Source organism: Rutilus rutilus (assembly GCF_951802725.1).
Source record: "Rutilus rutilus genome assembly, chromosome: 1".
In the NCBI taxonomy this organism is placed as follows: Eukaryota; Metazoa; Chordata; class Actinopteri; order Cypriniformes; family Leuciscidae; genus Rutilus; species Rutilus rutilus.
In genome coordinates this window covers 48,233,222-48,245,948 of record NC_140209.1, presented here as the reverse complement: position 1 = coordinate 48,245,948, position 12,727 = coordinate 48,233,222, and the positions used below count along the sequence as shown (strand labels likewise).

At 40.2% G+C, this 12,727-nt stretch overlaps 1 protein-coding gene across 1 annotated transcript in view; it reads right to left on the bottom strand.

Annotated features, from left to right (window-relative positions):
• Positions 1-9,975, bottom strand: part of vat1 (vesicle amine transport 1) — a 28,793-nt gene extending 18,818 nt beyond the window's left edge. The window contains exons 1-2 of the mRNA XM_084420331.1: positions 9,085-9,975; positions 3,252-3,459 (exon numbers count right to left, since the gene is read on the bottom strand). Of these exons, the coding sequence (XP_084276457.1) occupies positions 3,252-3,459; positions 9,085-9,543 (667 nt within the window). The 5' untranslated portion in view covers positions 9,544-9,975. The remainder of the gene's footprint in view (positions 1-3,251; positions 3,460-9,084) is intronic.
• Positions 9,976-12,727: the final 2,752 nt, after the last annotated feature.

Here is a 12,727-nt window from a genome sequence, read left to right as displayed (position 1 = left end):
GGCGGCTCTTCACAGTTGTGCGGGAAGCATCAGGGCGGATTAGCGTTTGCACTACAAATCCGTTGCGTCACATGCGCTTTTCAACCACCTTTGACTGATCTGATCACAAAAATGTTTTGGACCCCATTTACACCTGTATTTAGTCTGTTTGTGATGGGATACTTTTATGGTGCCTCTGCTCACTTTTTGAAGCTAGACAGCTTCAGAGTGACAGGCTTCAAAAGTTATGTGGGTTGAGACCAACATAAGGGTGAGTAACTAATAACAATTTTCCTTTTTCCTTTCAAGAAAACACATCAATATTTGCCTGAAATGCACATCGTGCTCCATATGAAGGTGCAGTGCCATTCTTAACTCTTAGTGAAACTCAAGAGGAAACACATTTCCAGTTTTACAGCGAATTCCAAAAACATCCTGTTCACTGAGATACCAAGGGTTTCCTGAGTGCACACGCACACACAAGCATTCATACACACACAAACAATCTCAAGAACAAGAAAACACAAGCTGAAACAAAGAAAGATGGTTATAATTAAGAGAAACATGATGTGCTACATGACTACAGACTACTCATCTGTGACTGACGCCTCCGTTCCAGAGATGACAGACCAGCTATTTATTTATTATGGGGGTTTTGGTTTGATTTCTCTGCAAATATTTATGACCACTACTAAGTTTTGTCTTAAAACATTCCCTCTTTCGCTCGCTGTTAGGGTGTGGTGGTGGTTCAAGGAGACGCTTTCGAGATTGTTTGAGATTCCTGGTTTCTGCAACACTCCAGTTGGACGAGCGCGTTTCCTTCCACCCCGAGCCAAAGCTTCATCCACACCCACACTGATGCATATGTCCACCAGCATTCACAGCGACAGGGGATATCAGACACATATCAGACCCCGGAGAGGGAATATGAGAATATTTCAGTCCGTTCATTGGGCCTCATTTATGAAAAACAAGAGATTCCTGTGAAAGTCATTCCTAAATCCATTCTTGCGTAAATTATCCCACTGAAGTGAATGCTAAAATTTTCCAAGAATGGTTTAATGTATGATTTACACAAATTTCTTTTCTCAAACGTTGCACTAACAAGTGTAAAAATGTTTCCTCGCAAGCGCACAGAAACAAAAGAAACATAGAAACCATGCATACAAAACACTGAAATACCTCCACTGGGCTATATCATCACTTTAAATAATTATTTTTTAAAGAAGAAAAACGCTTTCTAAATACTGACTGGTACTACAGAACGTCCCTTCCAGGGTTCAGGAGGCAGAATGCTTCTTAAAATGAATTTTCACAATTTCACAAACACATTAATCTAGCAAGAAATACAGCTGCAAAAACTGAATGATGTATATTGCAAAAAAAAGACAAATACCAATTTAAATCAGTACATCAAAGCATGGTGGAGAAAATGATGTTGCCTCTGCTACAGGCAAAATAATAAAAATATATATATAAAAAAAAACATTAGATTTGTACAATATTTGTTTGAAAATGAAACCAAACAGTAGGTGACGCTGTGTATGAATTGCTCAGATGCGCTCAGAACATGGTGTCAATGAGGATTACCAAATTGTGTTTCTATAATCACAAAACGTTAAGTTACAGCAGTTTACAATAAAATTCAAAATAACGGAGAGGCAATATGGGCAATCTCTGAAAAAAAATTATTGGTTGGACTCCATGATCCAATGAACCTGCACCTAACGTTAATGTCGGCATGAAACGGACATTGCGATAGTCTTTTCTTCCCTATTGTGGTTTATCTTGGATTGTTGTGGTTTGCCATTCTTTCGTTTGCTGCGATCTCATGTGAGTGACAAGTTTTCCTGCCCTGCAATATTACATAAAAATAAGAATTTATTCTTGGTGACTTTAAGCCAGAAGTTATGAGCTAAAAAATTTAATTTGGTATTTGTTTTTACCAGTATGTGGCGCTGTGACCTTGGGTGCTTGGCCCTAACTATACTTATAATCAATGCCTTTAACAATTGTCAAATAGCTTTGTAATGCATCTTATTACACTTGTTGAGCTATTTTTGTAAACTATGCATTAAAAACACACATTCACACACACACACACACACACACACACACACTACAAAGCGCAAACAATTATACGTCAAATATTTCATTTTGAACAATGTTGATTTCTAAGCAGTACTCTCAGGCAGGAGGTTGTTTGGTACTTATGACGTGCGCACTTTAATGGTGGTATTTCTTAGATATGTGGAGAACGTACTAGAGTAGTTTGTTCTCTAATTTGCAGATTGTATCAGCAATTTCGATTTCAATTTCAGTTATTCCACTTGTTTTCCTGACATTTTCTCTCGTAAGCAAATATAATATCACTTAGAATGATCAAAACAGTGATTTGCTTTATAGTTATACTACAAGAATATGCTCATTAGCCTAAAATAGATTTTTTTTTCTCACTTAGGTTCACAAAACACTGAATCTAACAAAAAAAGTAAATAAAATATAAATGCTCATAAATAAAAATGCGCACTTAAAAACCTAACACCGCAACACACTCACAGGCAACGCCGGGATCCGAATTGTGACTGTTCTAACTAGAAAAAAAACGGGATCACTTGAAATGTTACATAATGAACAACTGTGTAATCCACAGTTCAACCAAATAACTATCATCCCAAAATCGGTAAGTGTTTTCCAATACAACCACAGAACAGTCTTTACTGGTGGCAGAACATTGTCTGAACATTTATAAACTAAACGGCTGCTAAGGAACTCGCTCAAATGAATCTATCGATAAGAGATTTGTTTGACACCTACAGGAATATTCTCTGAGAACAAATAAACTATTCAAACCTGCACCTGCACTTACAGTGTCTCCCAAAGGTCATTTTTTAGAGAGCACAGATTCCCAACACACACACACACACACACCCCCGCACATATGTACACCTGCACATAGAGTGAAAGATCCCTTAGGGAGGACACTTGGAAATAGTTAATTAACACAAGGGACTCTCTGATCCACTCACACGATTGATGATGGGAGCGCGCAAGTAAATGTAAACCACTGCTGTACTCCCTCGCCAGCATAAAAAGCCCCAGGGCTCCCTTTTGGCCAGCTGCAGGAGCCATATACACAAACACTTACGCACACCTGCACATGATGGATATATCTATTGCGTTGTGGCTCACGAACTTGTATTAGGTTGCATGTAATCCCTGTTATGAAGCCGTAACACATTTGCATAATCTCCACACACATTTTCACTTACCTGCGGCCATATGGACGAGTATGCTCTGGTTGGGACGCAGGTGCCCAAAGTCGAAGAGCATCATGTAGGCGGTGATGTAATTGACAGGAAGTGCCGCCGCCTCCTCAAAGCTCATGCCCTCGGGCATCAGGAAGGTGTGTGTGGTCGCCACCACAACTACTTCCTGCCACAGACCGCTGCGATTCAGAACCAGAACCTTATCACCCACCTACAAACGTGGAAAGAGAAAGAAATGTTGAAGGCACATTTGGAAAACAGCCCTGTACAACATGCCTTTTCGGTGTTTTACGCCACCGTCAGTCATCATAGCAGCGCTGCAACAATGTTGTGTACATCAATATACATAAAGACTGTATTCGAGAACATGTGATGAAGCTCACTGGATCTGTATGGTGATTTGCTCTTTTCGGTTTTGCTTCGGTTGGATATTTTTTGGGGTTTTTTTTTTTACTTGTTTGGCAAGACAATCGCACAGCTGCACAGATCTGGGGGATCTTTTGTCTATGTTTTGTTGTCATTATCCTTCAAAACAGTTAGCATACTTTAACAAAATATTTGAACCTGTGCTGTTGGCCATCTGGACTGTTTCGCTAAACTTTATCTCGGAGCAGATAAATGTGCTCCATTTAGAGTCGTTTGATAATATCTGTTGTAACTGAAAATCCTTAAATTACCTTGGAGACCCATACACACAGATACAGGAAAACTGAACAGACTTCCACTACTTCCTTTGGAATGAGGAGATACAAGGTATGCAAACGTTTACACACACAATTGTAACACAGACCTCTGAGCCTCCATTAAGTACGTTTACGTGTGCAGTTAAAAATCAGTTCGTTGCATAGTCGAACTGCATCTGTCTGTTCAGGTATACATGACAATGCATTGAATCGAATATTTGAAGGATAAATACACATTGCGTGTCTTTCACAGCATCCGTACAACAGTGAAGAAAACTGTAGTCTGACTGAAGCTGGCATGGAAATTCACCTCATCTATTTTCTAAATGCATCTTATAATGACTTATCCATGCATTTCTTTAATTTTTTTTAATGAGCTTGTAATTTTTAAACAAAATGTCATGATTCGATCTTCCAGTAGAACGACAGACTTCTCTCGTTGATGACTTCTTTAGTTATTTAGCCGACTTAAACCCCTTTCCAACAACAGACCACATTAAGAATTTACATTTTTGGCTGAACTTTCCCTTTAAATACTGTATGAGCAATAGCAAGTACAACTAATAAACCTAAATAAATTGCATACTGTAATTCCTGCACCAATAGCAGTCCAGAATCGTTTTCAAGTCATTGGTTGACCCAGTGTTGTCATATCAGACCGGTCAAGCTGCTCAGATAAACAGATTGCCATTTGCCACTCTGTTTGGCGTCGCTAGCGCCAACAAATGGCACTTCACCTTTAAGCGGTGTTCAAAATTCATAAAGGCAGTGACACTGATTGATCCGACCTTTGTAACGTGCACAAAAAAAACCCTCAACACTTATGTCCCGTCCTCCACTTGTGTATTTTCTCAATCAGTAGCATCATAAACATTCCACTTCCTCCACCACTCTTTCTCTGTCTATCACTTCTTTTCATCTCCCATCTCCCCCTCTATCATGCTCCGTCTTTCTTTATTTCTAAGATCAGTTCCTCTCATCAGGGGGCAGACAGATCCTTCAGCCTCAATGAGCTTGAGAGAAGACAACACACACACACACACAGACACACACACAATGTCGGAAAAGCACCTCTCTATTTCTTTCTGAGGACACACAAACTTGGCATAAATGTTCAACGGAGCTTCAGAAACCACACACACACAGAAGCTTTTTTCAAAGTAAAACACAAACACTAATATACCCAGCGCTTCCCTCACAGACAGGAAGACACACACACACACACACACACACACACAGTCTAATAGGCCCAAGGGACACATGGGCATCTTTGTCTATACTGTCCAATTAGAGAGTGGGGCTACTCCCAAGCCGATATGTCTGTGCCCCATTTCATCTCTCCTCCCTGTCTCTCTCATCTCGTCTTCCACATCTCAGTCTTGCTTTCTGCCATTCCTCTTCCTCCTTTAATTGGACTTTCTGCACATCACAGATCAATGGGCATTCATGTCTCGGCCAGGAATTGTGATCATGACTCACCATACGGGGAAACCAAACCTCTTCCCCCTCCTTTTCTTTCTCTCTCTCTCTCTTCGTCAGACTCGCAAAATGGTCACACTTGCGACACAAACTTATCATACTTTGTATTCTGTGCTTGCACAAAAACAAACACTTTTCAGCTGAGGTTGCAAAGATCAAGGCCAAGCTGAAGGTCTTGTGAGATGTCTGTCACTGGCTGCGCGAGTCTCTCCTGTCTCATCCTTTCCTGTAAGCATGCACATGCAAAACTCAAACACACATGCACACACACTGATTTTGAAGGGTAAAGTGGCTATCTAATGCATTAGGCTCATGAAATACATCTGTCGGCGAACGTGTAATCTTGTTGCTGTGGAAATGTGCAGGATTCTGCTCCATAAAGCTCTGCTGTCTCCCAGCACTGATTTTGTCTATTTTATCTGTGTTTGTTTTGTATGTGACAGCAGTATCTCTGCGGTTAAGGCTCCGGTCTGCAAGCACAAAGGATGGCCACTCAGAATCCCACGTGGGGCAGTGAGATATTGAGATCACAATCCGGTTTTATCACCACTCTGCCTTTGAGCAAGACACTTAACCCCAGCACGCTCTAGGTGGGGTGCAATTAATGCAAAAATACACTGTTGCATCTATGAAATAGCAACTAATTATGCCGGAACTAATTAAAAATGGATTTCTGCTATATTTCAATATCTGTTATTTTAACTCGATGCTGAAAGGAAATACTTTTGGGAAGCTGACATGTCCTGCGGTGTGCACTAAAATAAACAGCTTTATTTTAAATAGCTTAATTATTTTTTTAATCATTATTATGCATGCAGTTCAATGACCTCATTAATCAAGAGATTACACAAATTATTCATATTTATTTCCTCACTTTTTTTGTGCTGCGGGATTTAAAATGAACTAGAAAAGTCAAAGAGGTGACAAAAATGGTGGAATTTTATATTTTATATAAATATTATTTATTTTTTACATTAATATAAAAATATAAAATGGAACTTTTTAACCACTGACTTGCAATTTGGCAGAAGATTGCACACAGATATGTATACATGATAGTCCTGTGGAAGCTGGTCTTTTTTTGGAATTTTGTCTTATCAGATTCCATGTAGAACAATTATAAAGAAAAGTATTAAATGCAAAGTTAAAATACTTAAAATGCACTACAAGGTACTGCCGTCAGAGTTTGACTTTTGAAGTATATCCATTTATTTTTGCTTGTTTTATGTGGCACCTGGTGAATCTGGGCTTAGATATATATATATATATTTTATCATCCTCATCTGCATTATTTAATCCCTACAATTGTCAAATTATGTCATACTTCCATCATAGTGGCAGTACTGTAACCCCCCTCTCTCTCTACCCTTCGTCAAAACACTGTTACCACTTCTCTTGTTCTGCTCTCATTTACTGCGCAGTAAAAAGGTTTTTTATTACTCCACAGTGACACAGCTCTAGTATGTTGATCGTTGAAATAGTAACTGAACAAATCTTGGCCAACAACTCCGTAACTCTACTCTAATTGTGCAGTTAAACTGCTCTTAAATGAAACTACTTGAAAAGACATCAGGTTTCCATGTCAAAAATCTTATGTTAAAACTGTTTCTCGATGAAAACGGTTACGCGGCACCATCAGATTCGGCTAAAACGGCGCGTGTCCCTGCTGTTCACTTACTGGTATTCACTGCGTCGCTGTTTATCATCGACCTGTCAAATCACACACACACACAAACAGAGGGAGGGAGAGAGAGCGAGAGAGAGAGAGAGCGAGAGAGAGAGCGAGAGAGAGAGAGCAAGAGAGAGAGAGAGAGCGAGAGAGGAAATTCCAGGCTGACAATGTGGTCCAGAGGAACATAATTGTGAACAGATGCATCTGATCCTCGCAGCAGAACTCCGATAAATATTGTGTGTGTGTGCATAAGCAACAAGTTATATGAATTATTCATGAAAAAAAAATATTTCTAATATACTAAGAGTGGGCACAAGAGAGCAGTTTAGGAATAACATCTGTCAAGTCATGTGAGAGGATGTCATGGCCTTTAGCATTCACCTCTACAGTTCTCAAGAGTGTCTTTACAGAGATCCGTCTCTTCCTCTAAGAAAGAGTCATTTTCTGGATATCACAATCAGCAGATTCCTCACCTCACATGCTCACCAAACAATGTCAGCTTTGCCAAACACTATCAGGACTCCAAATGTGAGATGAAGCAATTGTTTGCTTGCTGACATGGTAATAGAGAGAGAGCGAGAGAGATAGGGTGGACCATGACCTTTTAAATTCAATATTGATGACAGACAAGGCTGAGGAAGGGCTGAACCATTATCTTCCTCCTCCGCATCACCCACCAGCCAACGCCTAGTGCTTGCTTTTGCTCGCTCCCTTTCTCTCTCTCTCTTTAACTCATATTAACATACAAAGACTCAGGTTTTAATCTGCATTTCACACAATTCTTGAACATCTTACCTCGACTGGCTCTCATTAAATATGTTTATTGTTCTCAGTAACACAAATATCAAATCCTTTCAACACGCACAGAGAGAGAGAGAGAGAGAGAGCCAGCGCCGGTGCATGGCGTTGCCATGATACGTTGCCATGGAGACCAGCAGCGACCACCAGGCATGACTCATCGATTTGTTCATATGGAGCGCATAGAAAGTCAATCAGTCCACGTCATACTAAGACTCGGCTGTTTTCTCTGGACCTTTAGGGCTGAGAAAGTAACCCGAGCGAGCATTAGGTTTCTTTACAGTATTTTAGAATCGCTGGCCAACTATATAAAATATGGTAATACTAAGAAACTGTATTGCGTTATATAGGCCTAAAGGGAAGAACTTTGATTATTGTGTAAAGAGGCTAAAAAAGAGAAGAAGAAAAGCTGGCACTTATGACGAATGATGTCAGAGAGTATGTCGGTGTCACAATGCGCGAGGCAGATGACAAAGGGCGCGTGCGATTAGCATTTTCCCCCCTCGCGAGCCTCGCCCTTTTTCCTGCGCGTGGGGAGAGAGTCCTCCACGCGCGCACATTACACCGGGCATCGCGCGCACAAACAGCTGAAAGTGAATTAACAATGTCGAAAGCATCATCTCACTAACTTGTACGACTGTAATTGACGCGGCTGGCGCGTCTCAGGTGTGACAATCTCTGAGAAAAAGGGCGGTGGTTCCTTCCATTCACACTCTGAAGCCATAAAACCAAACGCTTCTATTATAATAAACCAAGCTGCCTACATTGATCGTGACGCGACAGGTCATCGTTTATAATAGTTCTTATTTGTCTGTGTGCATAAAGTATCACAAGGCGGGTTGTCACTTTCCATTCGCCGCGCGCACAAGCAAAGCTCGCGCTCCCGTTAACGTTTAGCGTTCTGGCCCACTGCTCGGGTCAGGGCGACAATAGCTCCGGTGCTTCTGAAACAAGGCTACCGGCGCCCCTCCCGCTTCTCTTTTGTCTCCGGTGGCGAGTGAATATGAGAGGACTTTGAAGTTGTCTCTTCGAATGACTGACTTTTTTTTTTTTTTTTGCACAGCGTTAAAAATTATTAAGATAATTAAAGATATAAATAACTGGGAAAACATTTTAGAACACGTTGTGTGTGGAACAAACTCGTTAGAAAATGAACAGCGCATATTAATATCAATAAATGTCTGCATAGAATAAGTTTGCTCACCTTTCTGTCAGTCACATCTTCACCGACAGCCTCGATGATCCCGGAGCACTCCATGCCCGGGGACACCGGCGGGGACGGGAGTCGGTCGTACAGTCCCTGTCTCGCCATCAGATCTGCGAAGTTCAGCCCGCACATTTTCACGCGCACCATCACCTCGCCGCTCTTGAGCGCCGGTTTCCCCTTCTTCACCTGGAGCTTCACCTTATCATACCCGCCGTAACCGGTGAGCACCAGAGCCCTGTAGCTGAACGTGTCCTCCTCTGGGGCTTTCTCGGCGGCGGGCGCTGGGGTGTCGGCGTCGGCGGCGGCAGCAGCGGCCTCGGTGGACGCACTGGTGGGCGGTGGGTCTGGTTTGCTCTCGGTTTTTGGGGACTCGGCGGGCGTCTTGGTCTCCTGCTGCTGCGGCTGCTTCTGCTCCTCGGCGTTTTGCTGCTGGGCAGGTGCGTCTTCGCCGGACATGGTCGGAGTTTGGGTAGAGAACTTTTGAGGAGAAAAGACTCGCGTTTGTTTTCCTGCCTCACTCAGGCAAATAATAAAGAGCTCAAACAACCTCAAATATGCGAACGGCTTCGCGGTCCACGGTTTTCTCAGCCTTTGCAAAAAGGATGCTGGAGCCGGAGAAGGTGGAGGACAGGGAGACAGAGAGAAAGAAAGGGAGTGGATGATGCCTCACGACGACTAGTGAGTGACCCGAGGCTCTGACAACTATTGAGAAAAAACGAGGCGAGGCGTGGCGAGCTGCAAAGCCCGGAGAAATGGAATTGAGGGGGGAGAATAATGGATTGAAGAGTCCAATGAGGGAGTCTGTGAGCTGACAGGCAGCTGTGCTGACTTCAATTTAGTAAATGCAGTCAAGCTGTTTTTACTACTCAGCTGAAATTCAGACGAGAGAATGAGAGGAATTCTGGCTGAGTGTTAAATACACTTTCACAGATTAATCTTCTTTTTTTCTGTTGGAATGTGTAGGCTACTGTTGAAATGTAACCTTAAATATGCTAAATAGAATTGATTTATTTGTATTGTAAATTGATTTGGTTCAACTTATGTTATTTTGTTGTAAATATCTGTCATAAATCAGCAAAATAAAACAAAAAAGTCAATTTCATAAGAAAATCATTTTGCAAATCTGCATTCCACTTATAGACAGGTTGCTTCAGACAACAAGATCTGATTTTCTTATTGATTTTAAGCAATAATCACATTATTTCAGCCATAGGCACAAGGCCACAGGTTGAGTCAATATAAATGGTTCAGACAGAAGCCAAAGCATTTGATAATAATGTTGCCAAGCTACGCACGAACTGGAACAGAGTAGTAATTGCTGTGCAAGCTTCACTACACTGGACAAACTGTTGTATAATCATATTTTATTGTATTTTAAGACAATACACAATCCCCCAGCTTCACAGACAAGGCTTAAAGGGATAGTTCACACAAAAATGAAAATTCTGTCATCATTTACTCCCGCTCATGTCGTTCCAAACCCGTAAGACTTTTGATCATCTTCATAACACAAAGGAAGATATTTTAAATGATATATGAGATATTTCTGTCCCTCCATAGACAGCTTTAAACATATAAACATTCACCAGCGCACACAAGAGTTGTGGTAAACGGAAGCTCAGCTCAAGCATGTTCGCCTGACGTGTGAGAACCAATGAGGTTCATTCTCGTGATTGGGGGGGGGGGAGAAGAAATATACTGAACCAGGAAATCATACTGGTACACAACGCCTGTGTGAGCAAGAGGTGTGCATGTTAAAACCACAGTTCATAGCAGCTTTTTAAGTAGCAGAGTTTTAAGTGTTGTTTTTGTATGTAGTGCACGGATGTGTGTCCTTCGCGTGGCTGTGGAGGCGTGCTTATGAGCATGTTTGTGTGCAACCAGAAGGCCAAGAGGAAATGTCTATTTATTCCTTCTATTCTCCAAGACCGATCTGGAAATCACAGTAAATTCACACAACCATTGTTAGCACTTGAAGGTGGTGCATTGCGTCCATGTGTTTGTGAGTGCTTTGACATAAAATAACTGTTCTGGCAACAACTCTGGCCAAAGTAGGCATGCTTATGCACACTAAATCACACACCACACCCCAGCACATTTATACCAACATACATACAGCCACCCTCTGCAACAGAAAAGGTCACTGAAACTGCACTCTGACTCATCAGCAAGTGCAAAGGAAGTGCTTTGAGAGAAACAGGAAGTGAACTGTAGGTCATGGGGCTGAATGAGTTTAGAAGCTATTCAGATCAAGCCAGGAAAAAAAGATGAAATATGCGGAATTCTATTTCCTTTTATCAGGTCATTGGCATTTTAGAAACAATGACAAAAAATAAATAGCTTTAGAAATCAAAAAATTGTTGTGGTCTTGGAAACCACCCAATGTCTTGTTAACTGCAGCTTAGTTGCTTGAGCTCTGGTCTTAAATCTTTGCAAATAATGTCTGTTGTTTGTGTGCCAGTCTTACTGTACCCACCAACGGTGACATAAATCCTCTAATGGCTGAAGAGTCGGGCAAAGTCCTGCTGGCAGGCAAAACCTGTGCGCCAAATGATATGAAACTCAATTGCCTCCAGCACTTAAAATATAAACATTGAGTAAATGGACATTGCATACTGCATTTCATTCTTTTTGATAAATACTTATTATAATTGTATTTCTATCTATCTATCTATCTATCTATCTATCTATCTATCTATCTATCTATCTATCTATCTATCTATCTATCTATCTATCTATCTATCTATCTATCTATCTATCTATCTATCTATCTATCTATCTATCTATCTATCTATCTATCTATCTATCTCTGTGTGTCAGTCTGTCTATCTATCTAAATATCTATCTATCTATCTATCTATCTATCTATCTATCTATCTATCTATCTATCTATCTATCTATCTATCTATCTATCTCTGTGTGTCAGTCTGTCTATCTATCTAAATATATATCTATCTGTCTATCTATATATGAAGACTTAAGATGCAAAAGCCTCTAAGTGCCATCTGAAATTTTCTTCTAAAATTAGTATTTTTATCAAGCTTGCATATTTAAGTTCAGTAATTTTACTTTAATGACAATTAATAGGTCATTTTCATTGCCATTAAAGTGAAATAACTAAACATAAACATACAAGTTTGATTAAAATGATCATTCTAGAAGGAAATTTCAGATGGCACTTAGAGGCTTTTGCATCTGAAGTCTTCATATATATATATATATATATATATATATATATATATATATATATATATATCTGTCTGTCTATCTGTCTGTCTATCTGTCTGTCTATCTATCTATCTATCTATCTATCTATCTATCTATCTAAATATCTATCTATGTACCTATTTATCTATCTGTCTATCTATCTATCTATGTACCTAAATATCTATCTATCTATCTATCTATCTATCTATCTATCTATCTATCTATCTATCTATCTATCTATCTATATAACTGTCTATCTATCTATCTATCTATCTATCTATCTATCTATATAACTGTCTATCTATCTATCTATCTATCTATCTGTCTGTCTGTCTGTCTATCTAACTATCTATCCGTGTATCTTTCTGTCTGTCTATCTATCTATCTATCTATCTATATGTCTGTCTGTCTGTCTATCTATATATCTATCTAT